We start from the raw sequence: 24,870 nt of genomic DNA on the forward strand, positions 1-24,870 counted from the left end.
AACTTCACGAAGCGGACAGCCGTCAGTTATCGAGGCACGTTGCTAAATGATTTTTCTATGATTGGCACAGCCGTCCCATCAACATGCATTGTTACGGAGTTACGCACTCTGATCAGCTGGGAAGTCACTTTGCGCCTTCCACGTCTTTTAATCTTGGTTTATTCTCCACCAAGTCACATACAATTCATTGGGTACTTTAACAAGATAACTTGAAGGAGCGAGTCTCATGTCTTGCTTTCACTAGAGAGACTTCTTACGCTTGGAAAACCTAACTTCAGTTATCAGTTCATCTCTTTACACCGAACCAAATGATCAAGGTAAGTAACCTGCTGAGACAGACAACTTGAGCGGCAAAGTGAGTGAGTCGAAGTTAAGCAAAAGCAGGCCTTGAGATGCCGTTGGAAAAGATAGTCACCTAGTTCGCCTTTATGTATTATTTTTTCCTATCCTTTCTTCCTGAAGTGCTCACCAGTGCTTAGAATGTTGTTAATACTACAAAGCGCTTCTAACGATCTCGCATTGTTACAGCTTGGAGTAAAACCGAGCAAACACTGCCCAAAAGAGCCAAACGAGCGTGTCATGCCCAAGAAATTGGTTTGAGATTGTCGTTAATTAGACTACGATTAGTCGTACTGTTTTCAATCTTCTTTATCTGCTGCAAGACTCAGTTTGGAGAGAAAATGGGCTGCTAGGGTGTTGGAATAAAACGGAATGATAACACGTACAGATTAATCGGCCTCAGTTCAATCGCATGGCTCCGATTAACATGTTGTAATTTGTCGGCCGTTTTTTTCTGCTAGTGTAGCAAGCTGGCGAGAAATGGACCTGATTCGAAATATCTGTTACACTGCTACAGATTTTTATAAATCGGGCCAATTTTCGTCCGTTTTGGCACTATTTTGTTTTGTCAAATTGCGCCAAATCGGCCCGATTAATTGGGCACGGATAAATTATCTTATACTCGATAATCTGACCCGGTTGTTAATTGTTCAGAGAGCGAATAACTCTATCCAGTGAATAAGTCGCTATCCAGCGGATAAAATGTACTCCAACCAATACATTTTATCCGCTGGATAGCGACTTATCTTCCGGATGAAGTTATCCGCTCTTTGAACAACTAAAGGGCCAGGATGACAGCAGAGCTGATGTGGTCGTGTGTCATTACAGCTGAACAAAGACAAAACCTACTTTAAGATACACTGTTTGCTGTAGTTTGATCAAAGCTACTCAAATATTTAACATAGAACCACTACTGTCCATTTCTCTCTGGAGCACCGGGTGGAAAATATCAACTGATTTCTCCAATGAAGAACAAATTATGAATACGTTTTTAGCAATTTCTCCAAAATACCCAGGAAGACATTGGAAAAATTGAAGTTGTAATCATTTCCATCCAAGCCATCTCCACCAAAAGATAACAAATACAAGGTTATGTATACTTGTAGGGTAATTAGTAACATTAGTGAATCATTATTTTAACATTTCCATCGATCCAAATGCGTTTTATGGCTATTTAAAAGCACACTAAATATCGGTGACATTGCCCCTTTACTCAAACCGAATACTCTGTTTTACACGAATTGAACGTTTTATCGTATTTTTCAAACAGTCATACTAGGTATAGCTGTAGTTTAATCCCACAGAGACATTGTTTTATAATATGTAGATTTTCGAAAAAAGTCATTGTTAGGCTTCGATAATATAAAAGTCCACTGTCTTCGTTAAATTTATAGACGAGGCAACTGATTGAAACGAAAATTGGTAGGACAAGCAATTATCTAACTTACAAACACACGCTGGGGAGCAGGGATGGCGCAGTGGTCGGCGCAGTGGTGAGAGCACTCGCCTCCCACCAATGTGGCCCGGCCGTTTCGATTCCTGGCTCCAGTTGTTCAAAGGCCGGATAACTTTATCCGGTGGATAAGTCACTATCCGACAGTTTCAATCTGTGCAAAGATTTCAGTATTTCATCGTGTACAAGCGAATATGCACACTCTAACTACAGTCTAGTTTAGGAGTGTACGAAAACGTTGGACAACGTTTAACGTGAAGCATATTTTAGACACCGAATAGTGCCTTATCCAGCCTTTGAACAACTGGGGCCTGGTGAATTGGCACCACATATGGGTTGAGTGTATTGTTGGTCCTCTTCCTTGTTCGTCCGGTTTTTCTTTCCTCCACAAAAATCCAACATTGTAATTTAAGAACAATATCAATTCAATTCAATTCAATTCAATCCTTTTTTTTTACACTTATTACAACGAAATACGATATATTTTACAGTAAGAAAAAAAATTAAACGTACAGAGCAATTTACTTAATGATTTTACTTTCTACGGAAGAAGTGTGTAGTGGCCAAAGGAGCAAGGCTTTCGTGTTGGCCACTACCTCTGTGCAGTTAAATAAAATAGGGGGAAGTAGAATTTATTTACTGGTTGAAGAGCTCTGCTAGTTAACTTAGGCTTGGGTTATAATTAGGAAAATACAACAGTAAGGGAAAAAGTGTTTACAGCAAATATATAAGTATATAGTATACGTTAATTTTTTTTAAGTTATTTATGTTTGGCTATCAAGTAGAAAAAGTTTGAATTTATTTTTAAAAACATTGTAGGGCAGACACTTAACTTCCATTGAAATTGTTTCCCAGGTTTGTGATGCCACTACTCTAAAGCGTGCTAAACCATAATTAGTTCTAGAAAATGGTCTGTACAGGTATTGACTAGTGGCAAATCTGGTATTATATTTATGGATATCAGAAGCTAGGGAAACGAGATCATGGAGGGCAGGGGGTGTTTCTTTTTTATTGTATTCTAGTTTATGCACAAGGGATCCAATTTTCAACTTAAAAATGTTCTCTAGCTCAAGGATTTCTAATAGAGTAAAATATGGTGTTGCATTTTCTCTTCTATGTGCAAAGAAGATGTAGCGAAGGCAGTTATTATGGCTTATTTTTATCTTTTTAAATTTTGTTTGGCATGCAGTACCCCAGCTCATTAACCCGTAATTAAGGTATGGTATATCAGATTGCCAAAAAGACCCATCGACTCCATCCTACAGTCATGGCAAGGAAATGTCCTCGCTTTTCCTGTTAAGGAGGATGGCACTGGTTTCTAGCACTTTCAAACACTTACACTTTGACGTATATATACTACCACTCCTTATCAGTTAGTACAACAACGGCGATATCAAACAAATGCCCAGTTATTAGTGAACAAGTTATAGTTGTTTTCTTGACATAATAGGTTACTATAACAAAATTATAACCTATTAAAAACATCTCTAATTTTACTTTAATAATTATAACTAAAAGAAAGACCCCATTTTTTTTTAAATTAGGGATTCGTGATTAGCACGTCAGATTCAACTTGTTTGCAAATTAAAAAAAAAAAAAAAATTGCATGAAGGGGTTGACGTCGCTTTGCCATGCAAAATTAATTCCATTCTCTTCAAACCGAATTTTCTGAAGATTTTCTCTGCCAGTGTCAGTTTTCGTTTGCAAATACCTTAAAGGTTGCTGATATCACCGCGGGATTCTCATTAAAAAAATTGGGGAAACATTTTCGAAAACAAATTTTTTTCCCAAACAACACTTTATCGCCGTGATGTAAGAGGCGAAAACGAAAAAGTCTAGCCTCTGACAATAAAAACACTCATTTCTTGAAGTCCTTTAAAACTTAATTTTTTAGGTCTTCTTTGCAAGCTTTGCGCTCTGGTATTTACGTAGACAAGGCATGACGCTCTTGATCACAAAACCGCTGATTAGAAAACACGCAGATACGTGGCGTGTTCGATTAAAATCGAACCCAGGAATTCTCGTCCTTTGACTACTTTGTCCCGTTCCCTGACGTAACCTGTGTGAAGACCCGGTGACACAAATTGTTCGATTACTCATTGGGTTATTGAAAGAGAAAATAAGAAGGCTGGCTATTGGATGTTAGATACTGTTCCACGGAAGCTAAATGGATATGAATTGTTCTCTGGCAGGAGTTCTATTGCATTTTAGCAACGGAAAACCACATTGCTTTACATGGAAATAAAAACATCATGCAAGTAAGTGAGAAAGGTTCCACTTCAACAGGATGTAACGTTGTTGTATACTTTTGCCCTGTTTCGTGGTTTAAATGATTACTTCAGAATTTTCGCTATTTTATTTTAAAACACTTACTAAGAAACACCACATTATTTCTCAAGCAGAAAAATGGTCACAAAGATTTATTCTGTTGCTGTTAAATTTTGAATAGATTTTGAAATAGTTTATGTTATGGTTTTATACCATATGGTGGGAGGTAGATTATTTGACTTCCGCCCTTACTCCTTTTTTCTTCGTTAGCGTTCATTTTTACGGGAATCGGTCCTTTTAATTTAGCACATTGAAAAAAATTATAGAGACTGATTGCAATATTTATCTTACTTTTCTAAGATTGTGGTCATCTTCTTTACTGAGAACTGTTGGTTGACTTTTACTAGTAAAAATGTTTTGTAAACTTTCGAAAGTTAAGCAGGTTATCTGGTGGTTGTTTTTATATGATCCAAGAAGTTAATATTGGAATATATGGAGGTACCATGCAATGGAAATATGTGAAAATATCTTTAGCCCAAACGATAGAATTAAATGAAAAGTATCACGCGAATTTGATGAAAATGTTTGTCTGTCAACAGAAACATAAAATAATTGTCTAGTTTTATTATAAATGATCACTGGTGCAATAAAACTGTCGATTAGTGCCTCTGGTTAGAGACAGAGTAAGTCGGAATGGATTGAAACTTGAAAAATGTTAGGCTAACGTTTTTCAAGTTCTCGCATTTTTGTTTTCAAAATGCGCTAGAACAGATCACAAGTTGTTCTTTTCAAGAATTAAGTTGATCTCTTCCCTCTCGTTGTTCTAAAATTGTTTTGTAGCTATGTGAAGGTCACCATTTTTAACCAAACTGGTCAAAAACCCCATGAGACTTCCCCTTTAATTATATACTTGGGGCAAAATATATTACACTTGTTAGGATTAAACAAAAAGAGAAGAAACTTATAAACTAAATCTAACTTTGTTTTAGGTGAATGAATGAAAATTGCCCTGAATTCCAATTCAAATTGATTATGGAAGATGGTTTAAATTAAAACTAGGATAAGCGTGTTTGGCCAGTTTTTTTCTAAACTGGACTCGAGATATATTCAGAAGAACAACACGAGATAAGAGTTCAGGAAAAATACATAAAGTATACAATCAAGAGCTTTTTAAAAGTTGCAAAATACGGAAACATTTATTTTATGTTTTATCCGTAGGTAACTAAAGTACCATGAACATAAAATAAGTCATAATAGCGAGAAAGGTCTGGCTAAGTTAGAAAAAGTATTGCTTTAGATCAAAAACTTTAGATCTTCTTATCATCTGTACAAAATATGTAAGGTTCGGCTCAGTGGACAAATACGATCTTTTTTGGTGGGCACAGTTAGGCTAAAAAATTTACGATATCAGTTAATCTTCTCTCTACCAAGTACATTTCCTTCGGCTGAAAATACATTTTTGTATTTAGATGCATGTGTACCAGTCAGAATAAAAATTTCTGAGAATCTTTTATCAGGTGAACTAATTATGTTCAACTAACAAAGATTCAATGTTTCCTAATAAACAAATGGGCGAGTTTTAAGGCTGTGACCCAAATTCAACTAGTTTATTCCATGCAATGTGACGATGATTTTGTCATGCAATACAAAACTACTATTGGAACCAAGTATTCTTTCACTCTAAATATGTCTTTTGCCAAATTTTCGTGTTGGTTGTTCTCTCGATATTGGCACTTTTTCTCATCAATTCATGTTCCCAAAAATATTAAACCCGAGAGCGTTAATTCCTAGGTATGAAATCTAATTCCAACACCAATGTACATGATGTGGTTTAGTGCCTTGCGTAAGAGGATTTGCTTTTTGGCATCGCTCGTTATATTGATAACGTGACTTCAGTTTTGTATTGGATTTTTTGTGGTTTTGTCAGTATTTGTTAGAGAGCCTTCGAATATCGTAAATGTTCAACGCGTGAAAAAATTTACCAGCAAGTTTACAATTCCTTCCTGATTTCCAAACAGGGAAAAATCAATGAAATATAGGTAGAGCAGTTTGTTTAATCGGCCACCGAAATGCAGTGTAACCGGTATAAAAAAATCAGAATAAACTCCTAGAGAAATCGGCCAATATTATGAATAGCGACAGAAATCTCCCACTCGATTCAACAAGAATCCACATAAACCAAACTACTACAAAGTTCTTAGCTTGACCCAATATACATCGATAAAGTAATTGAAATTTAGGCATCGTAATTAGATGTAATTAGCATTAATATCAGGAGTAGAGCGCAATACAAACGCATAAATTCAGTGCTCTTTTTTGTGGGGATAAGTTTTGTTGAGATGTTGAAATGAATGTGAACTCCGTATTATAGTACTAGTAATAAATAAAGTGAATCATATCTATTTTCTTGGCTAATCTGTGCAAAAATTTACGCCTTCATGCCAGGAAAACTTCCTCAAAACCTTAGCTTGCGTACTTGCGTACTTGTGGGCATTTTGCGTCAAACAATCTATTTTTACAAGGCTTTCCCAAGGACTGTCGCACGAAGAAGACTGAATCCGTTTTTCTCACCTTGAACAAAATTTAACAAATTTTCGCGTCGTTTATCGCGTTCGGCTTTCGATCTTTTTAAATCACTAAAATTTAATTTCGCAAATAAAGAAATTGGCTTATTTATTAGAAGAAAAGCCTTGGCGCTTTCTCGAAATTAACCAAATATCGCCCTTCAGCAATACGAAAATAAATTTTAATAAACAAACAAAGAGGGATGGTCAATTTTTTGAGCTCGGCAATGAAATGTTTATCATGTCAGTGAGGATCAATTCTATAGGTTCGACCGTTTGTCTCTGTCTCGCGTTCGTGGAATGATTTATTACCGCACTTTCTCAAGAAAATTACTTTTCACAACAATTCAGTTCCTCCAATAAGATGTCAGACCAGTGGCAGCTATTAAAGCGTTGTGATGTTGAATTAAACAGATTGAAACAGTGGTAACTAGGCTTCTAGTCGGTCAACGGAAATTAAAAGTGGAGCGCTTTTCCAGGCCTTGTCCACACGCATGTTTTCTCCTCTGAAAAGGAATTTTATTCCGTTTTCGCGTCCTATAGACAAGAATACGGTTTCAAACCGAAAACTTTTAAAGATAAACAGTAATTAAACGTACATCAAAACAGTGACCTGACTGTCAACTGATTGCTGCGAAAAGCCCGCGAAAAGCTTACTTTCCATGTTATCGCTATGAAAATTAACAACTATGTTCAATACTTGCGCATGCGAACACTTTACCGTGATCCCTAAAGCAACGACAAGTAGACATCCAGGTCGACTTAAAGACAGGTTTATAACTTCTATTTGAACAGAAAGCTAAACATAACAACCAGCTCGCTCGATACAATTACAAATTTGGATATATTTGTTAATCGATTTGCAAATGTTTTGTTAGAACACTTGAGCTTGCTAGGCGATGAGAATTCGGTAAAGATATTTTTTTAATTGCTTGAGGGATTATTATGGGCATTAATTAAATATAGCAAAAAGTCTTTCAGTTAACGATACCTGCTTGCGTGTATTCCTACTGCTTTCATAAAGCTGACGTAGAAATCAGCGAAGGGGAACATAGGCTGAGATGGAGCTTCTGCCATTACACGTCATTAAAATGCACGCAGTGAAGCGAAGCGATTTCTAAAAAAAAATGTATTTGTACTCTATTTTTATGCTGTAATTTTTCCGGTTTGAGTCTAACAAGTTCCTCACTGAGTTCGTTCTCTTTTACACAGATCCAATGGATGTCTAACGCAATGTGACTCCGATAATCAGTGGAGATCACTTAAGGTAGGAATATGGTGAAAAACGACTACGAAAAACTCAAGCCAGAAGATGACGCTAAAGATAGCGTGAATCCTGTTTTGAACGCAAACATTTTCTCTAAACTCACAATATGGTGGATGAACAAGATTTTCGTCACGGGAAACAAACGGCCCTTGGAGGAAGACGATCTATTTCCACTGTTAGAACAGGACAAATCAGAGGTGCTAACAGAGAAATTACAAAGGGAATGGCAAAAGGAGTTAGACAAAAGACTCGAAGGGAAAAGGCCTCGATTTTGGAAAGCGCTCATGCGCGTCTGCCCATGGTATGAATATTTGACAATTGTCGCATTGGTGTTAACCGATATGGCAAATAGAATGTCTTTGCCAGTTCTACTGGGATTTTTAATCTCGTATTTGATGGGAATTCGACAGTTGGACGTTAGCTTCAAATATATTTTACCCACTTTTATTTGCATCACTTCTCTTGGAAGAAACCTTGCCCAACATCATTACCAAAACAGATCTGCTCTTCTGGGTATGAGGTTCAGAGCGGCGGCAACTGGTTTGTTGTACAAGAAGGTAAGTCAAACATTTTAGGTATAGACTACTTTGAGAATGACCAACATTTTAGTCGCAACTAATATAAACAGCATTAACATTTTACAATTCTTCTAGTCCTCTTTTCATTGCATGCCATATTGGACCGTTGTGTTAAAATCCGGACAGTGAATAATTGGTAAATTCTACCTTCAGTTAACAATTTCCTTGGTAACTGAAGAGCTTTTATCAGGCTGTATTTCATCCAAAAAGTGACATTAAATTGTTACGAGTCTTATCTTCATCATAGTTGCTTTGGGTTTTGAGTGGTAATGACTGAACCGCGCCTTCTTCTACCAGTTCTAGAGAAAATTTATTCCTAATCACATAATCATTATACAACTCTGTTGTTCGCCTATGTAATCTATGGCGCATTTTTGTTCAATTTGATTAGCATCTAACAAAACTCAGTTAACTTCTTCGTCCTTAATGAAAAGTGCTTCGAGGCGCATACGACTAGCAAACATTGTAACATCCAGGTTTCAATTACTATTTCTCCCTGCAAACTTATTTATTCAAGTTTAATATTATTGAACGTGCACTTTGTCGGAGTTTGACTAAACTCGCAAACAAAAAATTGTTTTTTTTTTCGTAGGCCTGAGTCAGTATGCAAAACATGCTGACCCAGTTTGGTTTTTTTGTTTAATTTTTATTTGCTTTACATAACACAATATTTACAATTATTATTGAACACTGCTTACACTTTTTACAAGAAATAAAATACTTTCAATGCTGACAATACTTATTGCTTACGTTGTTAACAATACTAACTCTATTTACCACACCATTTTTTACTTATTACTATTATTATCAATATTTAATTCCAGCACTTACACTTACTACACTTAAACAACATCTTGCTTCGACTTACAAATACTACCACGTCTACAACTACTAAAGCCAGCGACACACCTGGCGATTTTCTGCGCCGATCGCGGCAAATTTGATCGTCAGCAAAAATCGCAAGCGATTTTCGCACCGATTGATGCGGACGCACTTGGCGATTTTTTTTTCGCCGATCGCAGCGATGTCGCAGTTTTGAAAACTCATGTGATAAAATCGCCCAACCTGATGGGTTGGCTCGCCACAATGATCATAGAAAATAGCGGGAACGGCCGGGCACACTTGGCGAATACCGACAAATTTAATCGCCAATATCTGACATGCCAGATATCGGCGTATAAAATCGCCAAGTGTGTCGCTGGCTTTACATTGCCACCGCTCCTGACCGCTGCTACAGCTGCTAGTAGTTTGGTTCTTGCTACAGCTAATTAATTCTAGGCGAAGAAGAATAAAACATCTGATTTTGTAAATGCGAGCATTGAAACAAACGCACTTCCTTCCTGTAATGCAGATTGTCTCTCAATATTTTTCATATTTTGTACTTTGAACTTTCTGCGCCCAAAATAGAGCCTACGGAGCTTAGTTGTGATACGTTTATTGAACCGCTAAAAACGTTTTGAAAATTTGAAAATTTTGTCCGCTTTGTCATGCCGCGGTTATTCAACAAATGGAATAATTTCTCCATGGTTGATAACTCTTGATTAAGCGGGTAAAGTTTGTACAAATCGTTCAATCGGAAGATTAAATAAAATCACTCCAGTCTCTTTTTTTTTTCGGCTATCACCGACTATAACGAAGGAGAATCCAGTTCTTTTTTCTCACAGACAAGCTGTTTTAGTTGTGCGTATCATCAAACAGTGCTTTAAACTTTCACAGAGAAAAACACCGCAAGAGCTCTTTGTTCTTGATAAGAAGCGCGTGAAGAACCTAACGCCATCTCAGCTTCACGTACCTCTTGGTTAAAGGTGTGATAGATTGTCTAAACCACAAAGAGATTCTATGTGTATTAAAAGACAGCAAGCCTTTTAAAACACGTGTAAACAATTTTTTTGACATTTTTGACAAGGGACGCGTAAAAAACAGAAAATAATCAAAATAATTATCAAATGTCTGCTTTTTAAAAGCTAAGTAAACCTTGCCACGTCTTAACTTCATTTGGAAAATAAGCTTATATATTGGATCTAAACACCTTGTTACAATGCCTCATTAGTATTCCACAAGCCTTTAGCGCGGGAATTTAGTTTAATAATTTGCGTTTTGCAAGTCGCGTTTCCGCCGAAATAACAATTGTGCTTGTTTCCTGTGTAAGAGGGTTAGTATGACAGTGATGCGGAAATCTTCCCGAAGTTTCATCTAAATGCACCATAACAATTTTAAACCTCGTTCGCCTGATCATCTTCTCGACAACATTCAGCCCTCCCAGATACCATCTAGTGTGTGAAAAGAGTTTTGGAATAAATTGCGTGTTTAAGAAGTATAGGCCATTTTACAGTTGTATGCTTTGTGACCTGGCCTTGCGTTGGAGGCAAGGCTGGGGGTGATCTTGTTTTGATACAAACCTCACTGCTTTTATATATATAAATGCAAACTAGTTAGCATAAGAACAGCATGATCTACATATGAAAAGCAGTGAGGTTTGTATCAAAACAAGGTCACCCCCAGCCTCGCTTCCAATGCAAGGCCAGGTCACTTAGTACACAACTGTAAAATGGCCTATTCGCCTCCGACGATTACATCACCAAATGACTGTGACAAAGCCGATAATTCTCACAAAAACTCAGCTAATACTTCTTTCAAAACGTATTGCGGTAGACACAGCGTCGTTATATTCGCCATTCCTGTTAGAAAGTAAAAGCAACCGGGTTCATAAGAAGCAATGATAATTTCGAGTACAAAATGGCAATATCCGTCGTTGTTCATTCGCGAAAGATCCTTATCCTTCCAGTTTATGGGCAAACACGGGTCAATAACATTCCCAGTTAACGAAACAGACTTCACCACTGCAGGTCGTAAATTGCCTTACCGCGCTTGGGAATGAATATCGTGACTTTTGCAGGTCAAATCGTGGAAGCTAAGTACCACAAAATTATGCCAAAAACACAGATAGTTTGCCTTAATAAGATCGTTTTCTTGCCATAATCCCAATTCAATACATAAAAAGTAACATCATCATAGGACTGTGAAACCCCTTCCCCTTCCCCGATTACGCCGGCCACGCAGGCTACATTACGGCAACAGTATTGCTCAGTTAACTTGTCTTGGTCACGCCCGCATGGATTTATTGAAATGCTGTAATAGGTGGGTAACTTAAAAACATCTTAAGAACTTTTTCTGGCTCAAATTGCCAAAAAATAAGAACAGTCAAAAAAAGAGTGTATCACATGTTTGTCCGCCCCACTCGAGCGCACGAACCAGTTTAAACATCTGATCGGTCTTATGCTTCGGATACTTGTAAACGATTTTATGCGAAAACTGTTTCTTATGCAAAGTGAGGAAAATTTTACAGTGTGGGAATCACGTTTTGACAGAATCCCTGCCTCGTTCCCGAACTCATGTCGTAAAAAAACCCAACCAAACGAACAAAAAAAAAAAAAAACAAAAACAAAAAAGGGAAACAGGGACGCTAGGCTTGATGGGAAGAGCTGGCTTTTCTGCAACAGTTCCAAGCAGAAATGCGTGACCTTAATAAAGTGTTTTAATTTTTTATTGGTGTTATATCCAAATATATTTTCCTGTTGACGCCGAGTCATCCAAAACGATTACTAAAGTGATGAGTCCCATTAGGATCAACACACAAACACAGCGTCATTTCAATCGTGAATGAATAGCGCTTCCGGTCTTTAGTTTCAATATTTTTCTTATCCTAAGAAGAGTCATGTTTCCAAATTTGCCTTTCTTTGTACTGAACATCTTTTAAAGCGCCTCATTTTTATACCTCATAAGTCCGAATTCCTGTCTAGAAAAAGTCTTCAAGTTCACTGGTTAAGTTTGGATGACTGACTACAGTCAGATCCTTATGAAAAGCTCAGTTACCTGAGCTCTCTACACTTGCTAAAACAGAAAAGTGCAGGGCATAGAGACCTATTCTTATGCTTAAGACAAAGACGAATTATTAACAGATCATGTGCAAGAAGTTTTTCATCTTAAAATGTGAAAGGAAGTAGAGCTCAGAGCCACAGCTAAGCACGAGGCAAGACGAGGCACTTGAGTCACTTGCCTCGGTCTCAGCACAGGCGGCCCAAGCTCAAGCTGTGAGCGAGGATCATCTTGCGTAATCTGAGCAGTCACGGCGAAAATATAAGAGTTTATATGGGAATATTTATGATCGGGTTTAGGAGGTAGAAATTCTGGAAATTTCTTAACAAAAACAACATACCTTATTTCTAGGGTGTATTGCTTGTTGCCTGTTTACTTCTTTCGTTGATTTGAGGCCATTTTAGCGAGTTATCGCTTCTCAGATGTTTCCACTCATGAAGAAGACGCTGAAGAAGAAACTTGTCCTTTCTATTCTTCTTCTTCTTCTTCTTTTTCTGAGTGGAAACACCTATTGCTATGATTACGCAAGATGATATCACGCTCACAGCTTGAGCTTGGGCCGCCTGTGTTGAGAGGCAGAAAAACGCGCTAAATATGCTAGATCACTTGCTACATTGTACATAACTGCGTAGTACTCTAACCCCTTAGTATAGAATACTAAGGGGTTAGATTGCAAACACCGTGATGACTTTGGCGTTAATTGGAACAACATGGAAAGTTTTCGAACTCATTTGTTAAGCTAAGTTTTATGCAAGGTAGTTACGAATTACGATGACAGCCATAGCAATCAAATGATATTGCGTTTATCTTTATTTTTAGTTTATTCTGTAGTCTCACTTGAGATTACCTAAGCATTTCCGAGAACGTAGCCATGCAATATTAAATTCTCTGTTCCTGAAACATCCGTCACTTAATAAACAATCCCAAGACCTGATCGAATCTCACACTTCTTGTGTCAGTAATTTCTCAATTGTTAGCTGAATTATTATTACTTTTCACTATAAACATATACCTTAGTTTATCACACCTTTTATAATATAAATACTTGTTAATTTATTGTAATTTTAGAACTAAATACCATTTGAACAATTAATCAAAACATGGCTCTTATTCAGCCATAGAAAAGTGGTTACTTGAGAACAAAACGACTACATTTTTGCTCGTAAGCTGAGAAAATTCCACGCTATTAAAGGATCTTACCGGAGAATTTCTTTGGTCCTTTTGTAATCAGATGATGGATAATAAGTATAAATATCGTTTATTAATACCATGAAAATTATTCTTGGCCGGGCATGACTAGGCAATCTATTTTAACACTTTTTTTACGTCCTGGCTTCACTGAATTTCGAACAAATATCCTTTCCTCAAAGGAGGATAACCGTCTCTCAGAATACTGCCATTATAACTCGAGAAAAATGGAAATCTTGTTTACACCAAATTCTATTTTTGTACGCTTCGACAACAAATCAGGCGTTTCAGCCAAGAGTCACGCATGGTTTCTATTCCTGGGTTTGTTTTTTACCTAGAAGTAGTCAAACCAATATACAAATATGCTGGTACTCATGGCAGGACTAAACAAGGTTACTTCATATTTTCCCAAACTTCGTTAAATACCTTTGTCCGAACAAGGTTTTCCTGGATTCAAAATGCCTGTCATTCATTTTCTATAGCTGACAATGTGTTCGCTATAGATTGACTATCACACCGGTCAATATTTATGCTTTCAAAAAGAGCATAGTTTGATAAGACTTTCTCTATAATCCTACTTTTGGTATTTTCTTCATTTCCTCACAAAGTAAATCGTAGAAAAAAATTACCAAAGTGGCAGGAGCTCCTGAAAATAGTTCCCATCTTTAGCACTGATTGTCAGGTTTATGTTTGGCTGGTATTTTGTAATAATTGTGTGTAAACGGTAAAAGTTCGACTGAGTGGCACTAAATGATCCCTAATGTTATATATCTGAGTCACAACCCCTTCTTTATCAATTGCTTTTCAAGCCGAAATTAAAACTCTCCCGACATGTTTTTATTGTTTATTGTTGTAGGTCTTGCGCATGAGCCAATCCAAGCTCGCGAAGATAACATCCGGTCATGTGATCAACTTGGTATCCAATGATATCCAACGACTTGACTTGGCGACTCAGAACCTCTTTGCGTCATTACGTTCCCCGTTTGACCTTGTGATACTGGGAATTCTTCTCTGGGTTTTGATTGGCTGGCAAGCTGTCACCGGTCTGGCATTTGCACTCATTCTCATTCCCTACGAAGCTGAGATGACAGGCTGGGTTGCTAAGCTTAGAATGCAGGCGGCTCGGGTGACAGACAAAAGGTTAGCGGTGATGAACGAGATTGTTTCCGGGATACGAGCAGTGAAGATGTACGCTTGGGAGTGGCCGTACAGAGATGCTGTGCGCATGGTCAGAAGGTGAGAAAATTCGTTTCGTCCGAGGTTCTCGTCCTTTTCGCCAGCGGTAACAATCAAGACCTGCCGCTGACTACAACTATCATGGGCTCTTGGGGGCAATTTGGGTTAGAAGGCCTCAGAACAGTTGTAGTAACATCATGTTTTATCTGCAGTTCACGCGTTTAATCATTTCATACGCATTTACTTTCAGTTGAAGATATTGTAATACAACCAAACCAAACATGATAATTACGTAACTTTAGTACTGATGCCTTTCGGTTTGTAACTCATCATAAATGTTCAAAATTCATTTGAGTTTCCTGCTGAAATTTTTATCGTCAGGTCTGGTCCGGTCTTCATAAATGCGATGTCTTTACGTGTTTTCTTATGGAATTCAACTGATATCTTTGTAATTTTTTTTCAGGTCTGAAATTTCTATCCTACGTAAAATCTACAACATTCTTTCAACCTTCGCCTCCTTGCAGCACACGTACGACAGTGTAATCTGCCTTATTGCCTTCATAACACTCATCTTCACCGGAATACGCCTGACACCATTCAACGTGTTCACCATGGTGGGTCTCTTGTCTGAAAACAGGCGATCTCTAGTTTATGGTCTCACAGATGGTATGCAGCTTATAGCTGACTGCTTTGCGTCGCTTGAGAGAATCGAAGCGTTCTTGTTGATAGAAGAATTAAATGGGCATGGAAAAGAAGGGAAACAGCGGGAAGAAAAATCAGAGAACGAAAATGGTGCAGACGACAAGCCTCCAGCGGAGGGAGAAACAACCAAGGAATCTTTCCTAAAGGTACGATTGGGTGTTGAATGTGTAGGATATATAGAAACTCGTCATATCAGAAAAAACAAATTGTGGTTTTGCCACTGTTGAGATCAACAACTGCTTTATAAAGCTCGCGTAAGGTACAAAAATCGTCCTTTTAACTGATTAACAAACTTGATGTTACTTCAATGGAGACAATCAATGGATACCAACATCAAAGGTGACTTGTCTTTCACCCATTTTGCCGTGCTTAACACCACAGTTACATGTCTTCCGGATATTGAATCCAATCTTTTTCAAGACGCGGCTTCTTTTGTTTTAGCTTTCATAAGATTTTTTTTACATTAAACGTAATGCTGTACGCACAAGCAATGTTTTACACATCGTGGAGATTTCCGTGTGATACACGCAATGTACATTTTACGAAACCCAGAGCTTACAAAGAGATAGGATACAAAGGGCCGTGGATGCCAAATTGGGTAAAGAATTTACTATTGAAAAAATCCTGCGAAACTGGCTCCCAAAGTGGAGCATACAGGAAGAGAAAGATTGGTGAGTGAAGCGAGCCGAGCGCTGTCTGAGGGTCGCGCTAGAGTTTTCTCTCTTCCTCCATGACCTCGCTCGAGTTTTCTCTCCTCCCTATGCCCCACTTGGGAGCCTGCTGACAGGCTATACTGAAAGTGAAAAAAAAAAGGGGGGGGCGGGAATGGGATTTTCAAAAAGAGAGGCGCCAAGTTATGGGAGATTTAAAGGCAGCACTTGCATGCAGTTGGAAACAAGAGGTATCCCGTTATGGAATGTTGAAGATGTAGCATTTTTTTTTTACTGGGAACACAACTGTGTGTCCTATTTGAAGAATTATCTATCTAAGAGAGCCACCCGTTAGTGAATAAGCGTATAAATTTTATTTGTTACATTTTTCAGGCGTCTAACATAACATGTCACTGGAATGGTACAAACGAAGCTCCAGTTCTCAGTGACGTAAGCCTTGAAGTAAAAGAAAAGAAATTACTCCTAGTGACGGGTCCTGTCGGTTGCGGCAAGTCATCCCTCCTTCTAGCATTCCTTGATGAGCTGCCCCCGAGCACAGGAAAGATAACGCGGAATGGAAAAATCGTCTACGTCCCTCAAACAGCGTGGGTTTACAGTGGGACGCTTCGTGACAACATCCTCTTCAATCAGGAATTTGACCAGGAAAAATACGACCGCACGATAGAAGCTTGCGATTTGAGGAAAGACATCGCCATGTTGCCTGAAGGTGACAAAACGATTTTGGGGGAACGAGGCGCGAGCTTAAGCGGCGGTCAGCGGGCTCGTGTCAATCTAGCACGCGCGGTGTATAGCGACGCTGATATCTACTTGCTTGATGATCCACTTAGCGCCGTGGATGCCAAAGTTGGGAAGCACATCTTTGAGAATTGCATCAACGGGTTGCTAAGCGACAAGGTGCGTGTTCTTGTGACTCATCAACTACAGTACATGAAGAGTGCAGACTACATCGTAATTTTGGACAAGGGGAGTGTGGTGAAGGAAGGCGAGTATGACCAGATGAAGGAAGCGGGGCTGGACATCGAGTCACTGGAGAAAGAGTTTCATCTTGGACAAGAGAAGTATCATGAGGTGGAAGGAGGAAAAATGACCGTCACGACCGACCAGGTATGACGATAATCTTATGCTAATATATTGATGATTATATATGCTTACTTTACAGAAATATTAAACGTACAGAGAGAAAACAAACCTTAGGGTTTTGTATGGCGCATTGGTGAAAATATTCGCCTCCTATCAACTTATTAAACTTTTCTGACTAGGATAACAAGAACATTCATTGCAACAATGTTTTCTCGAGATCGGTCACTCATGGATTGATTATTTCTTTTTTCAGGAAAACGCAAAACGCAAAGAGCGTCGGGAAAGCGACTGCTCCGAAGGTTTTGCGGGCAAGGGTATGGCCGCATCTCAAGAGGACCGTATTGTGGGGACCATATCGGCAAGCCTCTACTGGAACTACTTCAGGTCGGGCCTGCATGGGGTGCTGTTATTGTTCCTGTTGCTGCTTTTCTTAATCGCTCAAGGTAGGTGAAAGAGAATCAAAATTATTTGCTATCGCAAAATGCCTGTACATGAACACGCTTACATGATGCACATTGAAATCAAAATTCATGTTATTTCAAGATTGTGGAAAAGTCAATCGCACGTGAGTTGTTTTAATGCAGATCTTCTTTGGTCGAGTTGTAGTTTGGATTAATTTTGTTGGTTTTGTGGAGAAAGGAGAATTGAAGAACCGGGAGAAAACCCTAAGAGAAAGGATGATAGAAAGGAAAGAAACAACGACAGAGTCTACACTTTGACACCAATTTTGGGATTTTATCCCGAGACACACTGCTAACAGGCGACGGCAAAAACCAACTGCTCTTTCCACGCACAACCATAAGGGCCTCACTCTTCTCTTAAAAATAGTCAAACAAATCAAATTCGTTTTAGAGTTTGGGAATTAAAGACAAAAACATATCAGATTTTTACGTCGCTACGCTTTAGTCTCTAATAGCTGTAATAGATTTAGATATTTTCAGTAATTCCTATTCGCCGGCACTCCAGCTCCTGTCTGAAATAATGGGGTGTCCGCCCGGGGGCGGGAGTTTACCGTACTTACAGGATATTTTCATCAGAGTCAAGTTGACTCTGAAGATGGCTTCTGCTCAGGTTGTCGAAAAGTCAGTCAATATCCCCTCAAACAGTCCTTCGCAGGACAACACTCACACTAATGATCATAGTTTCTTTACTTAAGACTTTTTTTCTCACAGCGTCAATCATTTCTCCGAATCTGTGGTTGGTACATTTGACCAGAATGAAGTGGGTGGAACAAAAACACAAGTTGAACCTTATCATTTACGGCAGCTTGGTAGGTGGTGCTCTCTGTCTCGCTGTCCTCCGAGGTCTCCTTTATTACTGCACAACTCTCAGATGCTCAGAAAACCTACACGACAGGATGGTGATTTCCATGCTACAGTCTCCCGTCTTCTTCTTTGACACGAATCCCTCGGGACGAATACTCAATAGGTTCTCAAAGGACATTGGGATCGTGGACGAATTTCTGCCACCCACGTCGCTGCTCGCTATCCAGTACATACTGCAGACGCTGGCGTCTGTTTGTGTCACGTGTGCGACCAATTATTGGGCGATCATCGGTGTTATTCCCATGGTGACAGGCTTCTTTGCAATTAACAGGTAAATTTGTTTAAGAAAGTGAGGAGGTGCACAAGTTGAATGGTTAGTTTGTTGGATTTGAGATAGCTAAGTCGCAATTTCGCTCGACGATTTTGCCGTGGGATCTCCCCCTCACAAGGATCTTGTTGTCTTTATTATCCATCAAATATTACTTCGAAATTTCCTTTACTTGAGACCTGCCAAGCTGTCAAACGTCATTCAGACTAACTTCCTTGGCCTTTAAACTCTTTCAAAGATTTCTCAAAGCCTTCAGCGTAGAAGGATGTGCCCTAAATCAAGCTAAATGCGCGAACTTGAAGATGACTTTTTTACAAACTGGGAGGTTTCGTTCGGGGAATATCCTTTGATATCATCCAGTTTACGTTACAGTATATTACATCACATAACGGATGTTCTTCAATGCTGCGCGATAAAATATTTTTGATGTATAAGAAGACTGTTTGTATTCAGAGGATTTCTATATCAGACGTCTTCTTTTGTCTTGCCTTCGTAGGTATTATCTGAAGACTTCTCGTGAAATCAAACGAATGGAAGCAATCAGTCAGAGCCCGGTACTGGCTCACCTTGCCGACACACTGGAAGGAATCATCATCATCCGGACATATCACATGGAAGAACAGTTCATCAAGACATTCAACGAGTATGACTTGATCTTACTTTCCATTGCATATTTATCAGTTTCACTTCACACTCAAACCCTGATTACATTACTTATTACACCCATTTTGAAATCAATGGTGATCCTTGCAATCTGATTGGCTCTCAACAGTGCGATTTATGTATTCCCAAATTGCACCATTTTTTGCTCTAAATCGCATCCTTTCTTTAGCCCATCAACATGGAAATAAAGTAACAAAAATAGAATATTAATATTGACAATGATACTCAGTGATCTCAACATAGGTGTAATAAAGTGGTAATTGAACTTTGTGTCGTGCAATTTTGGTCTGAAATCATACTTGTGATTTCAAATCAAACTCGCGCTGCGCGCTCGTTCGATTTTGAAATCACGCGTATGATTTCAGACCAAATTGCACTCCACTCAGTTTAATTACCATTATTTAATACCGTTTAATTTTGTCTTGACATGACCGGAACTGCTAACCAGATTTCCCCTGGTACTATGTATTTTCCTGTACATGTACAAGGTACTTCTAAACAGTCAAATGAGAACTTTCTATCATGCTTAGACTTTCTTTAAGTCCGTTTTCGTCGCTCGTCGGTCACTCTTTCGGCGGATAAGAAGACAACTTGCGGCAAGTCTGTATCATGCTCTACAAATTAGTTGTGGATGAGATCCCAAAGTGTGACTATTGAAATGAAAGCTACTGATCAGTACTTTCCTGTGGTGCTGTTTATTATGCTGTACAAGGTAGTTCTAACTTTTGAGTCCGTAAATGAAATACTAAGAAGTGCATATATTGATCAGTACTCTCCAGTAGTTTTTAGTGAGCAGTAACACTGCTGCTGTCTGTTTTTTCCATATTTTATATTGCAGTTTAGGATATTTTTCCAGTTTTGAACTTGGTCCTCTTTTGAATTAAAAAGGTTAACCAAAACATGAATGCTGTTTTAGGGTGCAGGACAGAAGAAGCCAGATCTGGTTCCTTGTACCGCACAGCGCCCGGTGGATGGGAATTCGTCTTGATTTCGTTTGTACCTTGTTTGTAGCTGTGGCAACTTTCACTGGAGTGTTTACAACAACGGATGCAGGTAATACGAAAAGAGCAGAAAGAGAAAGGAACATGAAATCAAATTTAGATTTCAAAGCTTTAAAGTTTTAAAAGTGGAGAGAGCATTTTGGTGTTCTAAATACTGGATATGATTATCGCCCATTTTCCCGTTTAATTTTCTCATGCGCCGCCATTTTGGATTTTATGACGTCATAGGTTGCTGTTTTTGTCAGAAAGCAAATTTTTAGAAAAATGCTATCTCCACTTTTTAAATTATGAACATCAATTTTTTGTAAGCTAAGAGTGGAGGTTCTCTTTAAAATAGAAAAAGGCTTTTGTTCCATCGATAGTAAAAGTACATTTTTAGAACAACAACAACAAAAAAAAGCTTAACGTAGCATCATACTCAAAGTAACTTTGTCACCTGCCAGTATAAGCTAAAACGGCTCTTGCATTTTGGCTTTTTCAACATACCCTTCGAGCCGGACATCTCCTGCAGTTTTTCAGTTGCCCTACTAGTGCGGGCTGCCAAGATGCCGAATGTAGAACTCTGTCTTCTACCTTTCGCTACGGTTGCTCAAAAGCAAAAATTTGCGAAATTTTCGAGACTTTTTATGACATTGCACCACAGTGAAATTCAATGGAATCCCTATTTTCCAGGAACGCTCGGCCTCTCCCTTGTTTACGCCATCAGTACTGTTGGTCAGCTACAGTTTGCCATGCGCCAGACGGCCGATGTTGAAAACATGATGACCGCGGTGGAACGGGTCATAACCTACACAGAGCTCCCTAAGGAGCCCACATATGACATCGCTAATAAGCCCCCTCAAGACTGGCCCCAAGAGGGAGGAGTGCGCTTCGAGGACCTCTCGCTTATCTACTATGAGGGCGGACCCCAAGTGCTAAAGAACATTTCAATAAATATTAATCCAAGAGAAAAGGTGGGAGTAGCTGGAAGAACCGGAGCTGGGAAATCTTCTTTAGTTTCTGCCTTATTTAGAATGCCAGAACCAGCCGGCAATATCTACATTGATGGCTTGGCGCTCAGCTCGCTAAACGTCCAAAGCACCAGACCGGTGATTTCTGTCATCACGCAAAACCCAACTCTTTTCAGCGGGCCGCTACGAATCAACTTGGATCCATTCTCCCGCTTCTCCGACACGGAGGTCTGGAGCGTTTTAGAGCAAGTTCAAATGAAAGCTAAAATCCAGGAGTTACCCGGGGAACTTTATTTTGAGCTATCCGAGTCGGGGAACAATTTTGGTGTCGGCGAACGGCAGCTGCTGTGTTTAGCGAGATCCTTGTTGAACAAAAACAAGATCATTGTTATGGATGAAGCTACCGCTAACGTGGATTTTAGCACAGACCGGAGAATCCAAGAGACCATTCGAAGCAAATTTCAAGATTGCACAGTCATTACTATAGCACATCGATTGAACACCATTATTGACTATGATAAAGTGCTGGTAATGGACAAGGGAACTGTGGTAGAATTTGATAAACCGAATATACTTCTACAAGACAAAGACGGGGTACTAACAGAATTATTTCGAAATCAACAAGTGGCGTTATCTTAGAATGAAAAGTATAGCTATGAGCTTATCTTATTTAATAGTTTCGTTAGTCCGAAGATTCATTTAAGGTTTTCCAAATAACTGTCTTCTAGTTTCGCGTGAAGGAATGGGAACTGAACGCGAAAATAATTGACGTTTCCATCCAATAATGTGATATACCAATATAAAATTAAAAAATTAGGGTGGGCTTCAGAATTTTGAAATCATAAATAAGACGACTGCTAAAAGCGTTTGCGCAAAATAACAAGTGGTTTATTAAATTAGTCACCAAAATAACAGCGACTGCAATTCCTTGGAATCTTATACTAACTGTTGGTGTAAACTCAACTAAATTTTAATGCATCATTTTTTTTTTCTCCTAGTTCTTCCATTTTTTCGAATATTAACCAAGTGCATGGGAAGGTAGTTGTAACTCCTAATTTAATATGATGCATTTTCTGTGAAAAAGTAATTGCTTAGAAAAAACAGGATTTATATATTGAAGCGCCATTCAGTGTAGACGGGTTAATAACAGAAACAATTCTCTGCGTTGACGATATCACGACAAAGATGTAATGGGCAAGAGATTTTTACTGTGCGAATGAGAAAAAAGAAAACGTGAAACTTTGTTTTGATTTGACAATTCAGCTGGCGCTGGATAATTAGCTACGAGATTACAACTAGAAGAAAAAGGTCACAGTACCTTTTTGCAATTTAATCTCTCGTTTGATTCCAAGCCAACTCACAATCACGTTTACAAGGTTTTACTGTAACTTCTGATTTGCACAGTAACTTAAATTAGATGAATTTTCGTGGTTTGTGGGAATAAACAAGAATACACTAGAGCTAAATTGGACGTTCAGTTGGAATTGAAAATACCTTCTAGGAATATTATTTGATTTTCATCATATTGATAGTCGAATACATCGATTATCGGTGTATGTTTAAAGGGTCGTTGAACTATTGGTGGGAGGTAAACTGAATTAAGAGTAATACTATATTAATTAACAGATAAGTAAAATCAATAAAATCCTGGCTTCAGTCAGTTGATTAAAGGTGGTGGACTTCATGGTTTCTTTACAGAGAAGGGACAACTTCGGCTCCTGAAGTATTTATTTCACCTTTGGATCAGTGGCAATCTCGTGCCAAGAGGCTGCGTTCCTTTTGGTCAGCGCCAAGGAAGCAATACCTCTAGACTATAAATCAATGTCAAAATCCAGGCGAATCGAAATCAGATTGGCTACCATATTTTACCGGAAGTATCTTAGAACCGGCAGTTTTAAAACAGGAAATCAAAAAGGACCTGCAATGGAAAGACATCAGAAAATGGACGAAGTGAAACTGCCTCGGGATCGAAATGCAATCACATTTAAATTCACTAAAACACGCGCGGGGTCTGGGGACGAGATTAGATCAGTGGAGATTTTTGAGTTGTCATTTGCCATAGCTCCTTGTGCGCCTCGCTTGCGTCAAAAGACGTTGAACGTGCCTCCTCTTATTTTCCGCTATAAACGCACTAAATCCGAGTGGATCCGTTCCTTCTTCACTGAGAGTCGAAAAGTAAGCGAGCGCGAAAATTGAAGCAACTCTACTAAATGCTAATCTCGTACCCAGATCTCCCACGGTCAGGCGGAGGGGAGATCTGGTAAAGTTCGATTTGAGGCCCGGAATACGGGCCTGCCCAGCATCCTTTGTCCACCGTGCTGCTCGTAACTGTGATCATTCCTGGTGAGGTTTTCGCTTTCGAGGGTGCTCTTCGGAACGTTCTTCGGTCGAGAGGACAACAAAACTTGAAACTTAAACCAAAACGAAAAAGGCAACAGGAGAGATTGCAATCAACAAGCGCGGTAAATCACTTTTTTACTAAGATTAGTTCCTACCCTTTGTAACCTTCTAGACCATCTTTGTAATGAAAACTGTTCCAAGAACAAATCCATCGTAATTGTGCTTTCTCCACTCAAGATCAACGTGCTTATCGACGATCAATTAAAAAGACTTAAAAAAGAACAATGGCAAAAAGATTCTAAAAACTATAAGTGATGTCAAATCCAAAGAGGCGTGTCCTCCTTTTAAAACTGCTTCTTTTCTAAAGCCTATCACAAGCATAGACCTGCAAAACATTAGGTGGTGCAGACATGTAAACCAATGTCCCCATTTTTATTTTAGAGGAAGGCTAGTTTTATATTTTGGATCCAAATTTTTTTAACTCAGTAGGTGGGAGAGAGGGGATAAAATTAAACTAACTACACTTACATAAAGGGCCCTAATCGGCTCAGACAAGGTGTTCTCTGTTGTAGTACGGGTTTCATTACTATTATTTTGGCGGTCATAAGTCGGACATTTTTCATTTCTCTTAGCTGAGGGGTGGGAGGGATATTGATCTCACCAGCAGATGAATAATAATATTGTGTGGACACTCTATCAATTTCTCCAAAGTCCTATGAGAGATGTTGTATGGATCTTGAAGGAATAAGCACACTGGTCTGAAAGGACTAATATTATATTATGAAGTCTCTTACTCAAAGTCCAGTTCAATTTATAGAAGGAAAATAGTCTTTTAGCAGAAGACAAAAACTGAAAATGCGGCGCGCGTGTTCAGGAACTCAAGGTAAAGTATTTTGGGGAAATTAATTTGCGTTTACTAAATAAATAATCATTTTAAAAAAATCATTTTTTGTCAAGAAATACCAAAAAAAAAAAAAATATATGACCTACCTCCATTTTATCCCCAAAAGCAGTGCCAAAAGTAAGCAAGCTTATATCCATCGTGTTGGAAACTTGTGTAATTTGGCAAGGCCGTTTGAACGTTACTGCAAACTCTTTTCGGCTAAAGTCGCTGTTGTCTTCCGAAAAAACAATTTCTCACTGTTCTCTCCCCACACAAAG

The 24,870-nt window shown here is 38.7% G+C and overlaps 1 protein-coding gene across 2 annotated transcripts; it reads left to right on the plus strand.

Annotated features, from left to right (window-relative positions):
- Window positions 1-161: 161 nt before the first annotated feature.
- LOC146487704 (ATP-binding cassette sub-family C member 4-like) lies at window positions 162-23,056 on the plus strand. Of its 2 annotated transcripts, none has more exons than XM_085083834.1 (10): window positions 162-317; window positions 7,837-8,448; window positions 14,390-14,769; window positions 15,173-15,557; window positions 16,455-17,186; window positions 17,416-17,605; window positions 18,335-18,758; window positions 19,252-19,398; window positions 20,335-20,471; window positions 21,092-23,056. In XM_085083834.1, exons 2-10 carry the CDS (start codon window positions 7,900-7,902, stop codon window positions 22,006-22,008), a joined length of 3,861 nt encoding a protein of 1,286 aa, XP_084939960.1. In that variant the 5' UTR covers window positions 162-317; window positions 7,837-7,899; the 3' UTR covers window positions 22,009-23,056. The 2 variants fall into 2 exon arrangements, with proteins under 2 accessions (XP_084939960.1, XP_084939966.1); XM_085083840.1 differs by lacking the exon at window positions 162-317 and adding an exon at window positions 3,853-4,050.
- Window positions 23,057-24,870: the final 1,814 nt, after the last annotated feature.

This window comes from Pavona decussata, unplaced genomic scaffold (genome assembly GCF_977016875.1).
Source record: "Pavona decussata unplaced genomic scaffold, jaPavDecu1.1 SCAFFOLD_14, whole genome shotgun sequence".
Lineage (NCBI taxonomy): Eukaryota > Metazoa > Cnidaria > Anthozoa > Scleractinia > Agariciidae > Pavona > Pavona decussata.